Genomic DNA, 19,385 nt, shown 5'->3' with positions numbered 1-19,385 from the left:
GCCAAGATCCCACCACTGCACTCCAACCTGGGTGACAGAGCGAGACTCCATCTCAAAAAATAAAAATAAAAAATAAATAAATAAAATAAAGTAAAGCTGTTTTTGACATGGCAGATAGATAACCGAAAAACTCCCTGAATAAAAGATAAAAATCATCCTTTAACATTTGTAGCCAAAATCGGCAAAGATCAATATGTATGATTTTGCTCTGTGTTGGTGAAGATATGCTTAAATTATACTTACCCAAGTGGAAACGGGGTAAGAATAGTAATGTGTGCTACAGTGCTATTTGTTATAGCAAAATGTTAGCAATGCTCTAGATGTCTGTCACTAGAGGCCTAGCTCAAGGATGTGGTCAGTACTCAAAGGCGCCTAATGCAAAGTGGCTGTTGAAAGTAGCAAGGTGTCTCCTCCAGTCTGTCCCGGTGGATGCTCAGAGTAATGGTTCAAGAACACAAATCTGTTCACATGTATCCCTGCTTAAAATAGTTTATGGCTCCACTGACATGCAGCGAAAATCCAAAAATCTGCCACATGGCCCTCCATCATCTGTTCCCTACTGACTGATCTTGGTCCCCTTACCCTGCCTCTATCCTTCCTTCTTGCCAGCCCTCACCCTGTGCTCCAGCCGCACCCACACTGAACCTGCCCTGCCAACTCACTGCCAGGCCTTTGCACGTGCTGTCCCCTGTGTCTGGAGTCCCAGCCCCCAACAACGTTTACCCTGCTAACTCCCTTATCCTGCAAGACTGAGCCTTGCTGACTCCCAAGTCTGAGTGAGGGGCTTCCTCCGGGCTCCCACATTTCCCTGGGCAGCTCCTATACAGCAGGGGCCATGCTGCAAGGCAGCTGCTTCCTTGTTTGCACATAGTCTTTGAACTCCTCAGGGCAGGGACCTGTCAAAAGACAAAATGACAATAAATTTAGTTTAAAGACCTAATTGGCTTTTATTTGAAATTTTAGAATTGGGCAACACCTCATTCTTATAAAATAGAATGATTGTTTGATGAGCTGAACAGAGGAGATTGGATTTACAGGCAGAAAGGGCTGAAGTAAACAGGCAGAACAAAAAGCAGACTGATTTCAAAGTTACTTTCCTTGTAAAGGTTAAAGCAGAGGGGACTTCCTATCATGCTGGCTAAAAGTGGCCTGTTTGGGGATTTGGCTATTATCTCTTTGTGTCCTGATTTCTTGGAAGATCAGATAAACAATTTAGTTTTGGCTTTGTAGCATGGAACTTCAGCATGAGTGAATCCATTTTGGTTTGGTCTGTTGGAGCTTATCCAGGAGCTCAATCCAGACCAATAACCTCCTATAAATCTTATTTAACAGACCACATCTTGTTATTTGTTGTAGTCTCTGCATCCAGCATCACTCTGGGTACATGCTTGGTACATAGGTGGCATTTCATAAGTTTGAAGAGCAAAGGGGAGGGAGAGAAGGATGAGGAAGTGTTCCCTGTAGAAACTCTGAGCCAACCTGGGCCTGGGTGATGGGTTTCATGAAGGCAGGCAGAGACTGGCAAGGGCATTCCAGGCAAGGAGAGTGGCTGGGGCAAAGGTGTGGAGGTGTGAATGTTGGGAGACCACAGCACACAGCAGGCCAGAAAGGAGGGGATGGCCCAGGATTGGGAGTCAGGGCATTTTATTTCTTCCAGGGCTGTCATTGGAAGGTTTCCTTAGCTGTCTAAACCTCAGTTTCCTCATTCAGAAAGTAGGGCTAATAGTCATTGTATTATGAGAATCAATTGAGGTAGTAGGGCACATGATGACACATTGTGAACCCTAAATTGCTAAGCAAATGTTGGATAATTGTACTATTATTAGTTGTTTCAGGATGCCTAGTACCAGACTGATGATGGGGGGCTTCAGAAGTAAAGCTGGGGAGCTTTGACTTCCTTCCAGCTGCTGATGGGAAGGCCTGGCCTCTGATGCTCACACGAGGGGACCTGGGACAGACACAGCTGTGGGGAGAGCAAGGGCCACTGGGCCTGGGGGACAGGAGGAGGGCAGCCACAGAGAGCAGATGCTGCTGCACCTTGGGGCCAGGGTCAGGACCCAGATGGGGAAGGCAGCCATGTTGGCATGGACACCAGCTCACCACAGCCAGCAGCACCCAGAGGCCATTGGTTCAGCAGGACAGCAGGTGTCCCAAGCCCTGCAAGAAAGCAATGTACAGGCATGGACTAAGGGATGACACCAAGGGAGGGCTTACCTCTCTGTGACTGGCCCATCACCCTTACCTCTCCTCGCTTCACATGCTGCATTCCAGGTGAGCTGTTTATCTTGCAGCTCTGTGTTGTTGCATGGGCTGGTCTCTTTGCCGCACATATTGTTTGCCTGTCCCCATTCCTTTGCCTGGCCACCTCATATTCATCCTTCAGATGCAGCTCGTGTGGGAAGCCTTCCTAGGTGCCCAGGTCTGAGCAAGGTGCCTTTGCTTGTTCCTCGTGCATCTCCCCTCACTCTACCTAATCAGAGAACTTATCACCCCGTACTTGTTTATTGACCTTTCCGTCTCCCCAGTAGACTGGAAGCACTCTGAGGGCTCATCGGTCTACTCCCAGAGCCTAGTATGATGTCTGGTGTGTTGCTCAATAAGTGTTTGTAACATGGACAGATGGATGAATCCATGCATGGACGGATAAGTGTAAGAGTAAATGGTGGATGAGTAGATACACAGATGGTGGAGGAGTGATGGATGAAAAGATGTGTGCATGTGCGGGTGGATGGATGGAGCAAATCATACATGTGTGCATGCATGGATTGGTAGTTGGAGAATGGATGGATGAAAGAATATAAGAAATGAGGTCGGGTGTGGTGGCTCATGTCTGTAATCCCAGCACTTTGGGAGGCCGAGGTGGGCAGATCACTTGAGGTCAGTGGCGCACACTTGTAATCCCAGGTACTTGGGAAGCTGAGGCAGGAGAATTGCCTGAACCCAGGAGATGGAGGTTGCAGTGAGCCGAGATTGTGCCACTGCACTCGTGCCTGGGTGATAGAGCAAGACTCTGTCTCAAAAGAAAAAGAAAAAAAGAAAGAGAAACGAACGGTGGATACATAGATGAATTAATGGATGGATAATGAGTGCATGGGTGATTGAGTGAGTGGATGGATAAATAGGTAGATAATGCATTTATCTTGATGGATAAATAGGTAGATAATCAGTGCATGCATGGATAGATAGTTGGAGGAATGGAGAATGAATGAATGCATGGATGGGTGAGTGGGCGGAAGATGAACCAGATGGTGACCACGTCTCCCAAAGTTCAAGTGCTGGAAACTTAATCCTCAATGCAATGGTTTGAGAGATGGGACTTTTAAGAGGTGATTAAAGGTCACCTCGGGAATGGATTAATGCTGTCACCTCGGGAATGAGTTCTTTTATAAAAGGATGAGTTTGGTCCCCTTTCCTCTCTCTGTTGTCCCTGTAATGGCTTCTGCCATGTGATGACACAGCAGTAAGACCCTCATCAGATGCAGCCCTTTGTTCTTAGACTTCCCAACCTCCAGAACCTTGAGCCAAATACATTTCTGCTCATTATAAATTACCCAGTCTGTGGTATTGTGTTATTGCAGCAGAAACAGGCTAAGATCCAGTGCTTACCAGGGCAGTGCCCACAGTGCCAGGCTTCATGAAGACCAGCTCCCAGGCTAAGAGGTGGGAGAGGACTGGGGGCGTTCCACCCAAAGGGACCTCTGATCTCATTGCCTCCCCCCTGACATTTACACATCAGGAAACAGGCCCAGAGAAGATCAGCTACTTGCCCGAGGTCACACAGCAAGCTGGGGTCAGAACCAGTCAGAACTCAGTTGCCTGTTTCCAGTATTCTGCATAGACAGAGGCTGGACTGATTTTTATCCCCCTCTGAGGCAAGTGATGGCAAACTGAGACACAGCAAAACTACAAACTCTTTCCAAGGCTTATTGTAATAACTAACTTTATTTCTGCCACCAAAGAGACCATGGAATGTAGTGGCTAAGAGCTTGGATTGGGGAGCCTGGTGGTTTGGGTTTGAATTCCAGCTCTGCCATTAATAGCTGTGTGGTGTTAGACAAGTGACTTAACCTCTCTGTGCTTCAGTTCCCTCATCTATATAATGGAAGTGATACAGTACCTCCCTCATAGGTTGTGTTACTCGGGGTGAGCTTATCACATAAAGTGCTTGGAACAGCGCATGTTGGGTAAGGATGTATGATGTGTGCCTCTGCGTGTAAGGCAGTAAGAGTGAGCATGTGTGTAAATGTGCATGAGCATGAGGCCTGAAGGTACACACATATTTATGTGTGAGTATGAAGGAGTGAGCATGCAAATGGATGTGGATGTGCAAGTGCGGTTGTGAGGGTGTAACTGTGTATGCGTGTTTGTGTGTGTGCGAGTACTGTGGGTCTCTATCAGGCAAGGTGGAGTCATGGATGTGCATGTGGCACAATGTGTGAGCACAGAGTGTGGGATACATGGAGTATTTTGACCATATGTGTATGGTATGTGTGAGGATTTACATGGAATGGTATGTTGGGGGAGGGCTGACCAGGTGTGTGCATGCATGCATGTGTGTGTGCGTGTGCGTTTGTGTGTGAAGCTGGCTCTTGCCTACATCAAGGGACTCAGAAACCTCCCCAAACAGGGTCCCAGTCTGGAAAACTGTATTTTTGACTCCTGAGGGTGGTTATTCCAAAAATGAGTCCACCTCCACTCCAACTCCCAGCCTGGAAGCTAGAGCCAGAGGTCAGGAAGTCAGGTTAGTGGCCTGAGCTGGGCCATCTGTTCACAGGGATGGAAGAGGCAGAGGGAGAGCAGGTGCTGAAAGCTTTCAGCTTCAGGATCTGGAGGCCAAGGGCTGGATTTGGGCAGAGATCTGACAGGGTGGATGGCATGGAGCTAGTTGATGGTGCAGGGCCAGCCCAGCTGGCGCTGGGACTCCCAGGTCCATACTCCTCAAGTCTGTGCAAGGTCTCGAAGGTAGTGATCCTGTCTGGGTGAGTTATGGCCATATTCCTGGCATTTCTTTGCTGGGTAGAAGCACCTCACACCAACTCAGCCTATATTTGTTGGTGAATGAATGGACAACAGATGAAATGAGAAATAAGTCTGTCTTTAGGGCCTGCAATTCGCTCCCTCCCACAGTTCAAGCTCCACCCCTGAAACCCAGGACCTCCCCTCCCACCCCAACCCTCTCTCCATTCTCACTCAAGTCACTGCTCAGCCGCCAGCAGCACCGTGAGGGCCTGTCCACCTTGCAGGACCAGGCCTGGCTCAGTGTGGCTCTTCCTGTCCCGTTGAGTCCCTGGGGAAGGTCAGAGGCCAGTTAGGGGCACCATGAGAAACCTGTGTGGTAGCCTCACCATGGTTAGAAAGCAAGGAACTAGGCAGAGTGGAGTTTCTTCTGTTCCTTCTCAGATTCGCTGGGGTCCACGTGGGGTAGTCATCCTCCTGTGAGGGCCTTAGCTGCCAGGCTCAAGAACTTTGCAGGCCCTGGGCCCTTTGACTGTCAGGAGGACTCTCTCTAATCACAGCAAACACATTAAAACACGTGGTATCCACAGCCCAGGTTGAGTTGAAATTTTTTGCCATTAATCTTTTTCAAAGGATAGGATCATCTTTTGATAAGACACATTATTTATTTTGATGTCTGAACACTTTTTTTTTTTTTTTTTTTGAGACAGGGTCTCACTCTGTCACCCAGACTGGGTACAGTGGTGCAATCTCGGCTCACTGCAACCTCCACTTCATAGGCTCAAGTGATCCTCCCATTTCAGCCTCCTGAGTAGCTGTGCACCACCATGCCTGACTAATTTGTGTGTGTGTGTGTGTGTGTGTGTGTGTGTGTGTGTAGAGACAGGGTTTCACCATGTTGTCCAGACTGTTCTCGAACTCCTGAGCTGAAGCAATCCACCCACCTCGGCCTCTCAAAGTGCTGAGATAACAGGTGTGAGCCACCATGCCTGGTCGATGTCTCAACACTTTACTGCCATTACTTTCTCTGTTTTGGTCACCCTGATTTCTCAGAACCTAGCACTGTGCTCAGCACTTAGTAGGTGCTCAATAAACATTTGTTGAATCAGTGCACTCATGACTTGAATCTGACTTTACAGATGATAACTTGAGCTGGGTTTACCAGCTAACATCATGTAAGGGGTACTGGGACATTAAGCTAAGTGGGTGTTACTTTTGATTTTGAAATTTTCTTTTTGTGGTTTGGAGACCCTCATTTTTCCATTAGGTTTCAAACATTCTCGTAGACCGTAGACTCAGAGACTCGTGGAGCATAATGGATAAAGCGGGGCTGCCCATAGACATGGACCTAGGACCACCACAGCTGGCCTCCCTGGGCCAGGGGTTCCCCTTGGAGCCCTAGATAGCATCAGAGGCCTCTGGCTGCAAAGGAGCAGGGCCCATCCTTTATCCCATCCTTTATCCAGGAGCAGGCCTGGTGTTCCTTCCATCTGCTATCCACCTGGTTGGCCTGTACCATGCCTTGGGGAGTGCCCTCTTTTAGGTGCCTGGGTATGATCCCAGTGGATCTGTATTTCCACTTGTGGCCTTGACTTCCCCAACAGAACCCTCAGCCTCCCCGCTTGCCCCTCTAGTCTGTTGTCCATACAGCAGCCAGAGTGGGAGGGGCCAGCTTCGCAGGTATGCATCCAGTGCAGCCACTCAAGGCGAGAGCTCAGAAGGGCCATGTGCTTGGGCTTCAGTGCTCTGGTCACCATCTTGAAACAATCATTTTAGCATTGAATTTGTGCTTTGTGAGTGAAGTCTGATGGGAAAATGGCGCCTTCACTGGGAATTTGGAAGCTGGTTTGTGTGTGTCCCATGTCCCACTGCCTCCCCAGCACAGGCTCCCGGCTGCCCACTCCCAGACTCCCAGTATCCCCACCTCTGCCCCACCATGGCTACCCCACTTCATCTGGAGGCCTGAATGCAGGCTCAAGGAGGACTGGGGACTGCTGGATTGGCCCCTGGCATCTTAGGGTGTGACAGAGTAGTGGTTCTTCCCTCCCTGGGCTAAAACTTAGCATAGGCTTCTGCCCGACCCCCAATCCAGGTATTGAGCATGTCCTAAAATGACTGTGGCAATCTGGAGGGGCTGCCTATTGGCCATGGGTGGAGGCAATGTGCCGTGAGAAGAGGCAGTGGACTTTCTTGCCTCTGGTGGGGGCTTTGCAGTTACATTTTTCACCAAATCCACAAATTGTTTAGCTAGCCTGGCCAGGCACCGTGGCTTATGCCTGTAATCCCAGGACTTTGGGAGGCAGAGATAAGCAGATCACTTTGAGCTCAGGAGTTTAAGAACAGCCTGGGCAACATGACGAAACCCCGTCTCTACAAAAAAATACAAAAAATATCTGGGCATGGTGGTGTGCACCTGGGGTCCCAGCTACTGGAGGGGCTGAGTCTGGAGAATTGCTTGAACCCAGGGGGTGGAGGTTGCAGTGAGCTGAGATCACACTACTGTACTCCAGCCTGGGTGACAGAGTAAAACCCTGTCTCAAAAAAAAAAAAAAAAAAAAATTGGCCAGGCGTGGTGGCTGACACCTGTAATCCCAGCACTTTGGGAGGCCAAGGCAGGCAGATCACCTGAGGTCGGGAGTTCAAGACCAGCCTGACTAACATGGAGAAACCTAGTCTCTACCAAAAATTCAAAAATTAGCCGGATGTCATGGCGCATGCTTATAATCCCAGCTACTCAGGAGGCTGAGGCAGGAGAGTCGCTTGAACCCAGGAGGCGGAGGTTGCAGTGAGCTGAGATCATGCCATTGCACTCCAGCCTGGGCAAGAACGAAACTCCATCTCAAAAAAAAAAAAAAAATTAATAAATAAAATTATATAGCCAGCCCTAAGAGTGAGGCTTCTACCATACATGTTTGCCCTGCGGGATCCCTCCTGAGATACTGACTGGTGAAGTCCCCATCCCCTCCTTTGGCCCCTGAGGGCCTGCATGACCCAGGCCTGCTCTGCCCTTCACCTTGGTGCACCCATCTTGGCATAAAATATTCCTGCCAGGCCAGCCAGACCTCCTTCGTTCCCCAGAATGGGTTCTGTATCCCCTCTCCTCTGGGCCCTGTACCTGTGGTTTGCCCTGCCTGGACAGCCTTTTTCTACCTCCTTGCTTATCAGGACAGGCTGACACCCCTCCTCACCCTCCCCGCATCCAGGTTCTCACCCAGATCATAGCAATGCCTTTTCATTGTCTGGTTGGGATCTTGGGGAAGATGGAGCTTTGTCTCTCTTGTTTCCAGCTGTACCGCAGTGTGAGACACAGCGCTTGGTGCTCAGTAAGTATCGTTAAGTGAAGACTGATTGTCCCATCTGCTTCCTCACATCTTTGCCTGGTGATGAGCAAATGGAAGCTCAGAGAGGGCAGTGACTCACCAGCATTTCATGCTGGGATGGAGGCAGGTTCAGAGCTTGAATCTGAGTCCAGCGCCCACGCTTTCTCTCCTGCAAGGATGAAAGGCTACAGGGCTTGAGAAAACCCTCCCTTCTGCCCTGAAGGCAGAGCTGTGGCACAGCTCAGGCTTGCTTCCTCATCCCCTGAGTGTGAGGCTTTGCTGCCAACACACAGGGGCTTGTCCCACCTGGGGCAGGAGGAGGCAGAGTCTATGGCATTGCTTCTCTGAATCTGATTGATTCAGCCCCACAATCTCAGGCCCTCCAGACACCAAAATGAACAAGATCCAGCCCCAGCTTCAGGGGTGTCTCCACCTGCTGAAGGTGGTCTCTGCTGAACTTTTCTAGGTTCTGAATCCCACCTCACCCCAACCCTTCTACATCCTGGCTTGTAGGATGTGCGAATGACTCCCATGCCTGGACTAGTGGCTTTACTAGGTAATAGTGGCTTCTCAGAGCACAGAGAGGTGCAGTGGAGTCCCAGAGCCCCTGAGCCGAGGAACAAGCCCAGATCTTCCTGGCTCTGAAGCCTGGGCTGCACCAAGCCTATCACATATCAGATGTCCCAGCCCTGAACAGCCCGAGAACAAGACCGCACCCAGTTGGGAGGGGTGAGGCAAGGAGGCTCTAGGGAGGCCATAGCACCTGTACTGGGTCTAAAAGGGTGTCCCAGGAGGGATGAGAAGGAGCAGAGCAGCCAAGCCAGGGTGCAGAGGCAGGGAAGAGTGGGGCGAGAGAAGGGTGGAAGGAAGGTTCAGCCCAGACCGCAGGCCAGAGAGTTTGGATTTTGATCTGATGGTAGTAGGGAGCCACAGAAGGTGTTTGAGCAATGTGAGGTCATCTGTGCTTGGGGAGCCTATGCTGGCTGTGCACTGGGGAGTGGAAGGGAGGCAAGGAGCCCAGTCAAGAGGCATTAGAGGGTCCAGAAGTGGCTCATAGTTTTGATACATTTCACCCTGCTCAAGTTTGAGGCAGGGTGAAAGCCATTGGGAGCGAGATACACCAGAGGACATGCAGGGCCCATGGGTGCTGAAGAAGGCTGCAGCTGGGTTGGGCATCAATGACATAAACCTGAGGGAGGGCAGGGGGATGTGCAGGGCCACGTGAAGTAGGGTGGCATTCAGGGGCTGTGTACATAGTAGGTACTCAGTAACTGTTCATTGAATGAATGGATGAATAACTCCTTGTCTCTGGGTCAGCTCTGGTCTTACCCTCTCCTGTTTCCCACACCTCCTCTCTTTGCCCACCCTGTCCTGTGGCCCTGGAGAGACCTCAGCTGGCCCAGTAGAGGCAGTGCTGGCCCATGGTTCCGCCGGAGGGCGCCTCCATGTTTGCGGGTGCACCGCACGCCTTCTCCCTCTCTGTCCCCCTCCCCCTCCCTGTCCTTATCTTTCCCTTCTGTCTCCATGGCGACTCACCACCTCGGCTTGCCTGCATCCCAGCCTCTGCCAGGGATTCTGAGCCGGGCTCCATCCCTCCCTCCTCGGAGCCCTGCTACCCGCAGCCCTGTCTCCTCCCCCTGGGGTGAGTCCAGCAGCAGCCTCCTCTTTCCCGACTGTCACATTTCTTTTCCAGCTCTGACTGGGAGTCGGCTCCTCGGGGATACCATCCCCCGGCCTCACCTTCCACCTGCCGCAGTCCGCTAGCCTTTCCGGGAGAAAAGGCATCCTTACCTCTGGTTGAAGGTCTCGGGGACTCCCCCTCTGCATCCGGACCCTCTCCCCATCCCAGCCTCCCATGCCGAGGCCTGCCTTGTCAGTCACTTCCTTTTGTCATCGGCTTGGCAAACGGGCAAGTCGTCAGTCCTAAGATTGGGAAGGCGAGTGGGGTGGGAAGGGCCCTCCTTGGGCTGGGGGATGGGCCGGGGGTGGGGAGGATGAGGGGTCCCTGGAAACCCAGGATGAAGATAGAAGTCTGGATTCTGTTCTAAATCTTTTTTTTTTTTTTTTTTTTCTCCAAGGAGAGAAAACAGAGCTTCATGGGAAACAGCGGCAACAGTTGGTAAGTAGCAGGGCCTTCCAGGCTGGGATGGGTGCAGTGAGGCCAGGCAGGTCAGTTGAAATGGCCGGTCCCGGAACACAGAGCCTGGCAGCCCAGCCGGGAGGGCTGTCCGCCTGAGGCTGGATCTGCCAGGCTGTGGAGGGAGGGACAGGAAGAAGCAGGTGGGTGCTGCAGGGACGCAGATGCCAGCTCAGAGCAGAGAACGGAAGGAATCTTCTAAGATCCAGAGCCATCTGCCCAACTGCAGCACAGGCTGATGCCTTCTCCTCACTGTCCCTGCAGCATGGGGCTGTGGAGGGTATCATCCCTGGGGGCCTGGCTGAAGTCAGCACCTCATGGAGGGAGCCCCGCTGCAGAAGGCCAGGAGAGGCTCTTCCCAAGCATTTGCACCAGGCACTCTGCAGACAGCTGCACACGCCTCCTCTCGGATGGCCACCCCGATGGCCCCATGAGGGGTATTGCTATCTTCTCCACTGGGACAGTTAGGAAATTGAGGCCCAGAGAGGGGAAGGAACTTGCTTGCATTTGCATGGCTGGGATGTGGTGGAGTCCGTTCCACCCAGATTTTCTCCCTCTCAGACTCTCTCACCATTGCTCTGCTGCCCCTACTCTTAGGCCCCCAGGTCCTAGGACACATGTCAGTGAGGAACGGGCAGAGCTTGGCCTCTCTGGGAGCAGCTCCGCCTTTCCATGGAGGCACTGATGGAAATTAGGTTGGCACAAAGGGACCTCCACTCCCAAGCCATCAGTCCTCCACCACAACCCTGGCCAGTACCCCCTGCCCCCAATAGACATCCTGCTTTTCAGTGGCCTGTTTTGCCCCACAGGTCCCACACACCTTTCCCCAAGTTGGAGCTGGGCCTGGGGCCCCGGCCCATGGTGCCCCGGGAGCTCCCCACCTGCTCCATCTGCCTGGAGAGGTTGCGCGACCCCATCTCGCTGGACTGTGGCCACGACTTCTGCATACGGTGCTTCAGCACACACCGTGTCCCGGGCTGTGAGCCGCCCTGCTGTCCTGAGTGCCGGAAGATATGCAAGCAGAAGAGGGGCCTCCGGAGCCTGGGCGAGAAGATGAAGCTCCTGCCGCAGCGGCCGCTGCCCCCTGCACTGCAGGTCTGGGGACTGAGCCTAATCAGTCAGACCCAAGAGGTGGGGGTGGCTTTGGCCCTATTCTAGAACATCAGGACAGGACCCCAGAGCTCCAGGCTGAACACATTCCAGAGTCAGGAGCTGGTCCTGGGTGCTCAGGGGCCCCTCTCTTCTCCTGGCCCAGGAGACCTGTCCTGTGAGGGCGGAGCCGCTGCTGCTGGTTCGCGTCAATGCCTCTGGGGGCCTCATCCTTAGGATGGGGGCCATCAACCGTTGCCTGAAGCACCCTCTGGCCAGGGACACTCCGGTCTGCCTCCTCGCTGTCCTGGGGGAGCAGCACTCAGGGAAGTCCTTCCTCCTCAACTATTTGCTTCAGGGCTTGCCGGGCCTGGTGAGGGCGAGGCGGGGCAGGAGGGGGGCGGGGAGCAAGGATGGGGGTTCCTGCCTGGGGGAAGCTGGGTCTGGTATTCCGGTCTGTGGGGACAAGGAACCGACCAACTGATGCTCTCCCTTCTCTCCCCTGCAGGAGTCTGGTGAGGGCGGCCGGCCGAGAGGAGGAGAGGCATCCCTGCAGGGCTGCAAGTGGGGCGCCAATGGCCTTGCCAGGGGCATATGGATGTGGAGCCACCCCTTCTTGCTGGGGAAAGAAGGGAAGAAGGTGAGGGAGGAAGTGGCAGAAGGAGGTCAGGGATGGGAAGGGGAATCAAGAAGGGCATCTCTGGGGTGAGGATAGAAGATGGGGATGGGACGGGGCAGGGTTGGGAAGAACGTGGGAGAACAAGGCAGGCCTGGCTCCTTGGGTCTTCCCCTACCCCCTGCATAGGTGGCGGTGTTCCTGGTGGACACAGGGGATGCCATGAGCCCTGAGCTGAGCAGGGAAACAAGGATCAAGCTCTGTGCTCTCACCACGATGCTGAGCTCCTACCAGGTGATGGTGGGCGCTGATGTTGGCATCCCCACCCCACACACCCTTCTCCAGCTCAGCTTCCTCAAGGCCAGAGCATCTCACAGGCTTTGGTGTCTGGGGTCCTCATAGGTTCTGGGGCTGCCCCAGAAGCGGGAAGGTGCACCTAGTCGGTGAAGGTGGGAACGTGGGTTATTCCTAAAAGTGGGCTGATGGTCCCAGGGGCAGCTGAAGACCTGATGGATCACAATACCCTCCAGGCCTGGCTCTGGCCTTGAGGCCAACCCAGCCCTGCAGCCTTCGAGGCCCCCATACTGGCCTCTCCCATGCTTTGAGGCCCACAGGCTGCCTACGAGCTCCCCACTCACCAGGGCCTTCCCCAGTGAAGTCACCTGGCCTCTGTAATCCTTCGTACATGTTGTTGTTCTCTCTTATTCCAGATCCTCAGCACCTCCCAGGAGCTGAAGGATACAGACCTGGACTATCTGGAGGTACAGAGACCTCTGATGTTGGGGCATCCCCCACCCCCGCCCTGCCCTCTAGGCCAGGGGCTGGACCCAAAGGAACTAGGTGCCCTCCTGGTCTGGCCTAGGGTTTTATGACACTTGAACAGAGTTGAAGGGGGAGGGTGGAGAGTAAAGCATGAGATGTGTGGTCTGGGGAGAGGCAGGAGAACCCCAGGCTGTGAAAGGGGAAGCCTGGCTCCTACAGCAGGCATAGGGAGGTGGGGAGACAGGCTTGGGGTGCACCATAGTCCTCAAAGTGGCCCAGCCCTGATGCTGTCTGTGTCCCACCCCCAGATGTTTGTCCACGTGGCCGAGGTGATGGGCAAGCATTATGGGATGGTGCCAATACAGGTGAGACACCTATCTCTGGATTCATTGGCCCCAGGCCCCGCCACCCCCAGTTGCTGGTGTCAGAACCCCTTCTCTTCCAGCATCTGGACCTCTTAGTTCGTGACTCATCCCTCCCCAACAAGGCAGGGCAGGGGCATGTAGGCAACATCTTCCAGGTGAGTGGTGCAAGGGGATGGGGTGGAGGGGCCATAGACAGGGCAGAGGTGGGGAAGGCTGGGAGGCGTCCCAGTAGGGACCTAAGCATGGGAGGCTGGACCTCCTAGCTCAGAGCACTCCTCTCGCTACCTCACAGAGATTGTCTGGCAGATACCCCAAGGTGCAGGAGCTGCTGCAAGGGAAGCGAGCCCGTTGCTGCCTCTTGCCTGCCCCAGGGAGGCGGCGGATGAACCAAGGCCACGCAAGCCCTGGTGGTGAGTGTCCCTGAGAGCTAAACCTCTCTTGCGCTGCTCCCAGCTCCCCTCCGGCAACCGAGCCCCTTGAAGCACCCACCTCTCCTGGCCTCTGACACCCCTTCTCCTCCCAAAGCCCGCAGTCTCTCAGCATGAACATCTCTCCTCAGACACAGATGATGACTTCCGCCACCTTCTGGGTGCCTACGTCTCAGATGTGCTGAGTGCGGCCCCTCAGCACGCTAAGAGCCGCTGCCAGGGGTACTGGAACGAGGGGCGCGCCATGGCCAGGGGGGACAGACGCCTGCTCACAGGGCAGCAGCTAGCTCAGGAAATCAAGGTGTGAAAACTCCCTGGAGACCCAGGCGACTCGGCTGGGCCCCTGCTCTCCCTGACCCCAGCGATGGTATCTCCTCAGAACCTCTCAGGATGGATGGGGAGGACAGGGCCCGGTTTCACCTCTCCGGATGAGGTATGAGCCCCTGGGGGATCCAGCATTCTGGCAGGGAGGCAGGGGAGGCAGGGAGGTGGGGGCTGTGCTGAGGCCTCTGGGGTGGGGGTCTGTGTGCCCTGGGAGTGGAGATGAGGAAACAGGCGGCGCCCCTGGCTGAGGAGGAAGGAAGGAGGCAGCCTGGGTTTTCCCGTGGACAGATGGCTGCTCAGCTGCATGACCTGAGGAAGATGGAAGCTGCCAAGAGGGAGTTCGAGGAGTATGTGAGGCAGCAGGTGAGCCCCGGGGCCTGCACGGGAGGCAGGTGTGGGCCGGGCAGGGTCCAGGTCAGGGAGAGGATACCTGGGACTCCTGGTCAGGGCACCTTCTTTTCCCCTCCCTGTCACAGGACATAGCCACCAAGCGCATATTCTCTGCGCTGCGGGTCCTGCCAGACACCATGCGGAACCTCCTCTCCACCCAGAAAGATGTCATTCTGGCCCGCCATGGTGTGGCCTTACTCTGCAAGGGGAGAGATCAGACCTTGGAGGCACTAGAAGCCGAGCTGCAGGCCACGGCCAAGGCCTTCATGGACTCCTACACGATGCGCTTCTGTGGCCATCTGGCTGCTGTGGGGGGTGCTGTGGGGGCCGGGCTCATGGGCCTGGCAGGGGGCGTGGTGGGTGCTGGCATGGCAGCAGCTGCACTGGCTGCAGAGGCTGGGATGGTGGCTGCTGGAGCTGCCGTGGGGGCCACAGGGGCCGCCGTGGTTGGGGGTGGCGTGGGTGCTGGGTTGGCTGCCACAGTGGGCTGCATGGAGAAGGAGGAGGATGAGAGGCTGCTGGAAGGGGACCGAGAACCCCTTCTCCAGGAAGAGTAACAGCCCCAGGAGGTATTGAAGGACAGGATAGATGTGAGGTGGGGATGAAGAAGAGGGGCAGGTCGGGGGAGGGTGATGCCAGGGATTCCAAGGCACCGCCATGTACCGCACTGCCCTGGTTGAATGCTCGGTGTCTGGGTGGCAGCTGAGCTGGGACTCAAGGTGGCTCTTGGAACCTGGGAGGCAGCATCTGGGGGCAGTGGATAGAACACCTGGCCTGTTTCTGGTTGCAGATGGTTTCCGATCTGCCCTTGTTACAGATAGGCCACATCCCAGGGTTTCTGGCTGCAAGTGAGGCTCTACCCTCCCCACCTGGCTCATTTCCCCGATGACCCTGGATTGTAGGAAAGTTAAGCAGGCACCATCCTGGAAGTCTACCCCTGGGTGGTCGAGAGACCTGTTCTTTCACAGATGTGAGAAGCCCCAGGATGATTGACCATGGTGTTCAGGAGCGGGGAGCACGGATGAGGTGCTGGGGATGACAGGAAGGAAGGAACACTGGGCAGAACCAGAGATGGGACATGGTAGGCTGTGGCCCAGACCCCAGAGTAGAGAAACTTGCTCCCACGACCCTTCCCAAATCTGCTCCAGCAGGACTAAGGTGGCTTCCCCACTCCTGGCCCACAGCCCCAGGGAGCCTGTCTGTGCATCCTGAACCACTCTGTGCTGGGCCTCCGCAAGGACCTCTCTTGGGTCTGCGTCCTTTTTCAAGCCTGTTTAGATGGGAGAGTGCCCATGCCCTCTGTGAAATGCCCAAATGCCAAAGAATAACACCTTTTCTTGCATTCTGAGCTAAGCCAGACAGCCTTTATACTAGATTCTATCAAAATCTTGCAAAGGAAAACAAAGTGAAGAACTATCCTTAAACACATCCTTTCTCCCCTGGGCTTATAAGAAAATGCAGCTTGATGCAGCTCCTCAAACACCAGGCCCCCTGGGAACTGAGGGTGCCGGAGTTCTCCCTCTGGGGGGCAGAAAATCTGACTACTAGGAAGACTTCTAGGCTATGAAACTGAATTCTAGGCTATGAAACTTACAGGGTGTGGGTGGGCACATTATCCTTTATTTTATGAAAAATAAAATGTGTGTATGTGAATGTCAGCTTCCCAGTATATTATTGAAACAGAATTTAACCCTCATATTACTTCATGGTGGGAGCAGGTGAATCAATGAGATCCATTGCTGAAATGCACAGATGGGAAGAGGGAGATTGGAATTCAAGAGATCCAAGGAAGTGAACATCAGAGGTACCCGTTCAGTGGCTGCAAGAGGGCTCAGGCCAAGGCCAAGTGGATATGGGCACCTTTGCAGGCTCTTCCACTAGGACTTGGGGTTCTGCTCCTCTTGTCTCCTCTCTGAGAAACTGCTTCCTATGATCCTGTCAACAGGCAGTCAACAAGCACCTGTCCCAGCAAGAGGACAGAATGGAGACATAAACAGAGAGAACTTGGTCAAGCCTTGAAGGAAGGAGGAGCCCAGGACAACTTCTGCAGGGCTCAGCCAGCCAGGAGTTCACCTGACTGATTCTCCTCCCAGCCTTGCTCCCCAGCTCCCCATCTCAGAATCACAACAGCAGTCACTGCGTCCAATCCTGGTATTTTATAGGTGCACACCCAGAGAGAAAAAGTCTCAGATAAGCCTGTGCAGCTGCTGATGACAGAAGCAGGGGAACCCTGAAGTCCTGGTTCCCAAGCTGGTGCACTTCCCGAAGTCATTTTGTTAAGGTCGACTGTGCTGAAATTGAGAGGCTCCTTTTCAGATGCTTCTTCTGGCTGATCAGGTCCAGCTCCAGGGAAGTTTGTGGTGGGCAGAGGCAGCAACATGGTCTAGAACAGATGGCTCAGCAGTGAAGCTATAGTTAACAGGCTGGGGACAAAATACAGAATGTAGAGAAATCCCAAAGCCAGGGCGGGGTTGAGTGGGGTAAAGACAAATGAGAGTGACTCTCTTTTAGGGTCTGAGCCAAGGGTGGGAACAGGGTCTTAACTTTGTGTAGTGTTTGTGGAGAAAGGCTTTCTGGAAGCATCTCTCTGAGCCCTTCCACTGTCATCTGGTGGACACATGAGCTATGAAACCTTCCAGACTTTGGAGGCTCAGGATGAGGGGGCCCAGAGACTCAGAGAGGGAGGGTGTTACATGGCTAGAATCCCACCCGGCAGCACTGGAAGGAAAAACAGTTCAGTGTCTACCTCTCCCCACTCTTTGCACAGATGGGAAGAGGTTGGCCCAGTGAGGGATGTCTCTGCAGAGACAAAATGAGTAATATTAAGTGGTGTTTGTCTTGTGCCTTGTAGCTTTCAAAACATTTCCTCAAACATTATCTCCCTTAAGCCTTGAAATCATCTCGAGCAGTATGTAGAACACACATTTTTACAGAGGAGGACACTGAAGCTGAGAGAAATAATGTGTCTCAGTGGAAACAGCTAGTCAGAGGTAGGCCAGGACTTGACCCCAAGAGCTCTGGTGCCAAATCCCTGGCTCAGTGGAGCCTTCAAGCCTCTCCAGACTCCAAGACGACCAGGCTTCTGGGTTCCAAACCTGATTAGTTGGCTTCCTGGGCTTCCAACATTGATTCTGTAATTCACAAGAGCCTAGGTGACTCATTGACCGAGGTCTCAGCAGCGTGCTGACGTCTGGCTGGTTTCCCTTCTATGACCCACTGAAGGTTCCAAGATTGGTAGGTTCCAAGATTGGGTTAGAGGTTTGGTGACTTGCCGTGTGGTTCCTGTTTCTGAGGCCTCCCTCATGTTGCAGATGGCAGTACTGCAAGACCAGAGGAACCTGCGACCTGAAGGCCCTTGACTGCTTGGAGCAGGAATAAGCCCTCGACTCCACTGGCTCTCATGAAACCATGCCGCGAGCAAGGAATAAACTTTTACTGCATGAAGAGGATGCGACATCTAGGTTGACTTAGTACACCATTGCCCACCCTACTCTAACACACACAGAAATGGGTTCTTTGAAATGGAGTGATGCTGTAACAGACAGGTAAAGTATCACCAGTTGGGGGCTGGGCAGTAAGGAAAAGCATTTTATGTCATAGCAGAACATTTGCTAAAATTGTTGCCTACAGCAACTTGGAAGACAGACCTTGTGCTGTCGAGGAAAAAAATTATTTTAAATAATATCTCCTGCCAACCCAGAATATTCTCTCCACAAATGTGGAAAATAAAGAAAATACTAGTTCTGTGATTGAATAAGCATTAAACACATGGATGCATTATCAGCTAACGCGATCATAAAGACAGTCAGAAATCCCCCTGTTTATGTAATCAAGCAGCTACAACCCGTTACACACATGCTGTCATGTGTGAGGACTTGAACTCAGGTGAGAGAGAGCTCCACAGCGTCGTTTGCTATACATGCGCTCACAGCTTGCCTAATTCACCTGGTGATTGGGGTGGTCATCTGTGCTAATTAGTGCGTTTTTCTGTAGGGAAAATAAAGCAACTTGAATCTCTAGGAAATGCAGGTTGTTGGCTGGGCACAGTGGCTCACGTCTGTAATCCCAGCACTTTGGGAGGCTGAGGTGGGCAGATCACGAGGTCAGGAATTCAAGACCAGCCTGGCCAACATAGTGAAACCCTGTCCCTACTAAAAATACAAAAAAATCAGCCAGGTGTGATGGTGGGCACCTGTAGTCCCAGCTACTTGGGTAATTGAGGCAGGAGAATCGCTTGAACCCGGGAGGCAGAGGTTGCAGTGAGCCGAGATCACACCACTGCACTCCAGCCCAGGTGACAGTGCGAGACTCCGTCTCAAAAAAAAAAAAAAAAAAAGCAGGTTGTCAAGGCACCTAGGTGCGCCTTGACACACCCTTGGTAACAGCAACATGGGGCACTGTCGTCCTTGATGTTACACTTACGAGAGGGGGCTCCCCAGGCTTTTCAGAAAAACAGTTTTGGGTTTTAATTCTGGTAAAAGATTTATTTAAACTTTAAAAAGACTTGCATAAGTATCTGAAGGAACAGAGGAAGGATTTACAAATACAGGCTTTCTCAAGGAAATGTTCTAAGAATGGGGAGGGGGAGAAGGAGTCTCTTTTTCCTTTGGAAACAAGACGAATGCCATCTTATTTTTATTTACCTTTACAGTTTCCCCTTCTTTGTTATCATTATTATTATATTTCTAAGACGGAGTCTCGCTCTGTCACCCAGGCTGGAGTGCAGTGGCGCGATCTCAGTTCACTGCAAGCTCCGTCTCCCAGGTTCACACCATTCTCCTGCCTCAGCCTCCCGAGTAGCTGGGACTACAGGCGCCCACCACCATGCCTGGCTACATTTTTTGTATTTTTAGTAGAGACGGGGTTTCACCGTGTTATCCAGGATGGTCTCGATCTCCTGACCTCGTGATCCGCCCGTGGCAGCCTCCCAAAGTGCTGGGTATTATTATTTTATAATAACACTATTATTTATTTATTTATTTATTTATTTATTTATTT

At 53.0% G+C, this 19,385-nt stretch overlaps 2 protein-coding genes and 1 long non-coding RNA gene across 19 annotated transcripts in view; 2 read left to right on the top strand and 1 right to left on the bottom strand.

Moving 5' to 3' along the window:
• MAPK7 (mitogen-activated protein kinase 7) overlaps positions 1-10,109 on the top strand; it is a 33,681-nt gene extending 23,572 nt beyond the window's left edge. For all 4 annotated transcript variants that reach the window (XM_058428548.1, XM_058428543.1, XM_058428546.1 and 1 more), the window contains one exon: positions 9,970-10,109. The gene's annotated coding sequence lies outside the window, so the exon portion shown is untranslated. The remainder of the gene's footprint in view (positions 1-9,969) is intronic.
• Positions 3,856-10,119, bottom strand: LOC131381315 (uncharacterized). The gene is made up of 3 exons (XR_009209973.1): positions 10,068-10,119; positions 5,191-5,287; positions 3,856-5,042 (listed from the first exon to the last, which is right to left on the bottom strand). It is a non-coding gene; the product is annotated as an uncharacterized LOC131381315 (long non-coding RNA).
• The window catches only part of RNF112 (ring finger protein 112), a 64,500-nt gene continuing 55,174 nt past the window's right edge, over positions 10,060-19,385 (top strand). For 10 of the 14 annotated variants that reach the window (XM_058428562.1, XM_058428564.1, XM_058428563.1 and 7 more), the window contains exons 1-14: positions 10,060-10,185; positions 10,355-10,395; positions 11,223-11,508; positions 11,669-11,875; positions 12,011-12,142; positions 12,308-12,412; positions 12,829-12,879; positions 13,189-13,245; positions 13,326-13,400; positions 13,538-13,655; positions 13,805-13,974; positions 14,053-14,106; positions 14,286-14,360; positions 14,474-17,932. In XM_058428562.1, coding sequence (XP_058284545.1) covers positions 10,132-10,185; positions 10,355-10,395; positions 11,223-11,508; positions 11,669-11,875; positions 12,011-12,142; positions 12,308-12,412; positions 12,829-12,879; positions 13,189-13,245; positions 13,326-13,400; positions 13,538-13,655; positions 13,805-13,974; positions 14,053-14,106; positions 14,286-14,360; positions 14,474-14,944 — 1,896 coding nt within the window. In that variant the 5' untranslated portion in view covers positions 10,060-10,131 and the 3' untranslated portion in view covers positions 14,945-17,932. The remainder of the gene's footprint in view (positions 10,186-10,354; positions 10,396-11,222; positions 11,509-11,668; positions 11,876-12,010; positions 12,143-12,307; positions 12,413-12,828; positions 12,880-13,188; positions 13,246-13,325; positions 13,401-13,537; positions 13,656-13,804; positions 13,975-14,052; positions 14,107-14,285; positions 14,361-14,473; positions 17,933-19,385) is intronic. The other 4 variants (XM_058428560.1, XM_058428561.1, XM_058428553.1 and 1 more) reach the window with 4 other exon arrangements.

This window comes from Hylobates moloch, unplaced genomic scaffold (assembly GCF_009828535.3).
Source record: "Hylobates moloch isolate HMO894 unplaced genomic scaffold, HMol_V3 SCAFFOLD_15, whole genome shotgun sequence".
NCBI classification, from domain to species: domain Eukaryota; kingdom Metazoa; phylum Chordata; class Mammalia; order Primates; family Hylobatidae; genus Hylobates; species Hylobates moloch.
The sequence above is the reverse complement of the archived record's forward strand: the minus strand, read 5'-3'. Positions and strand labels throughout refer to the sequence as shown.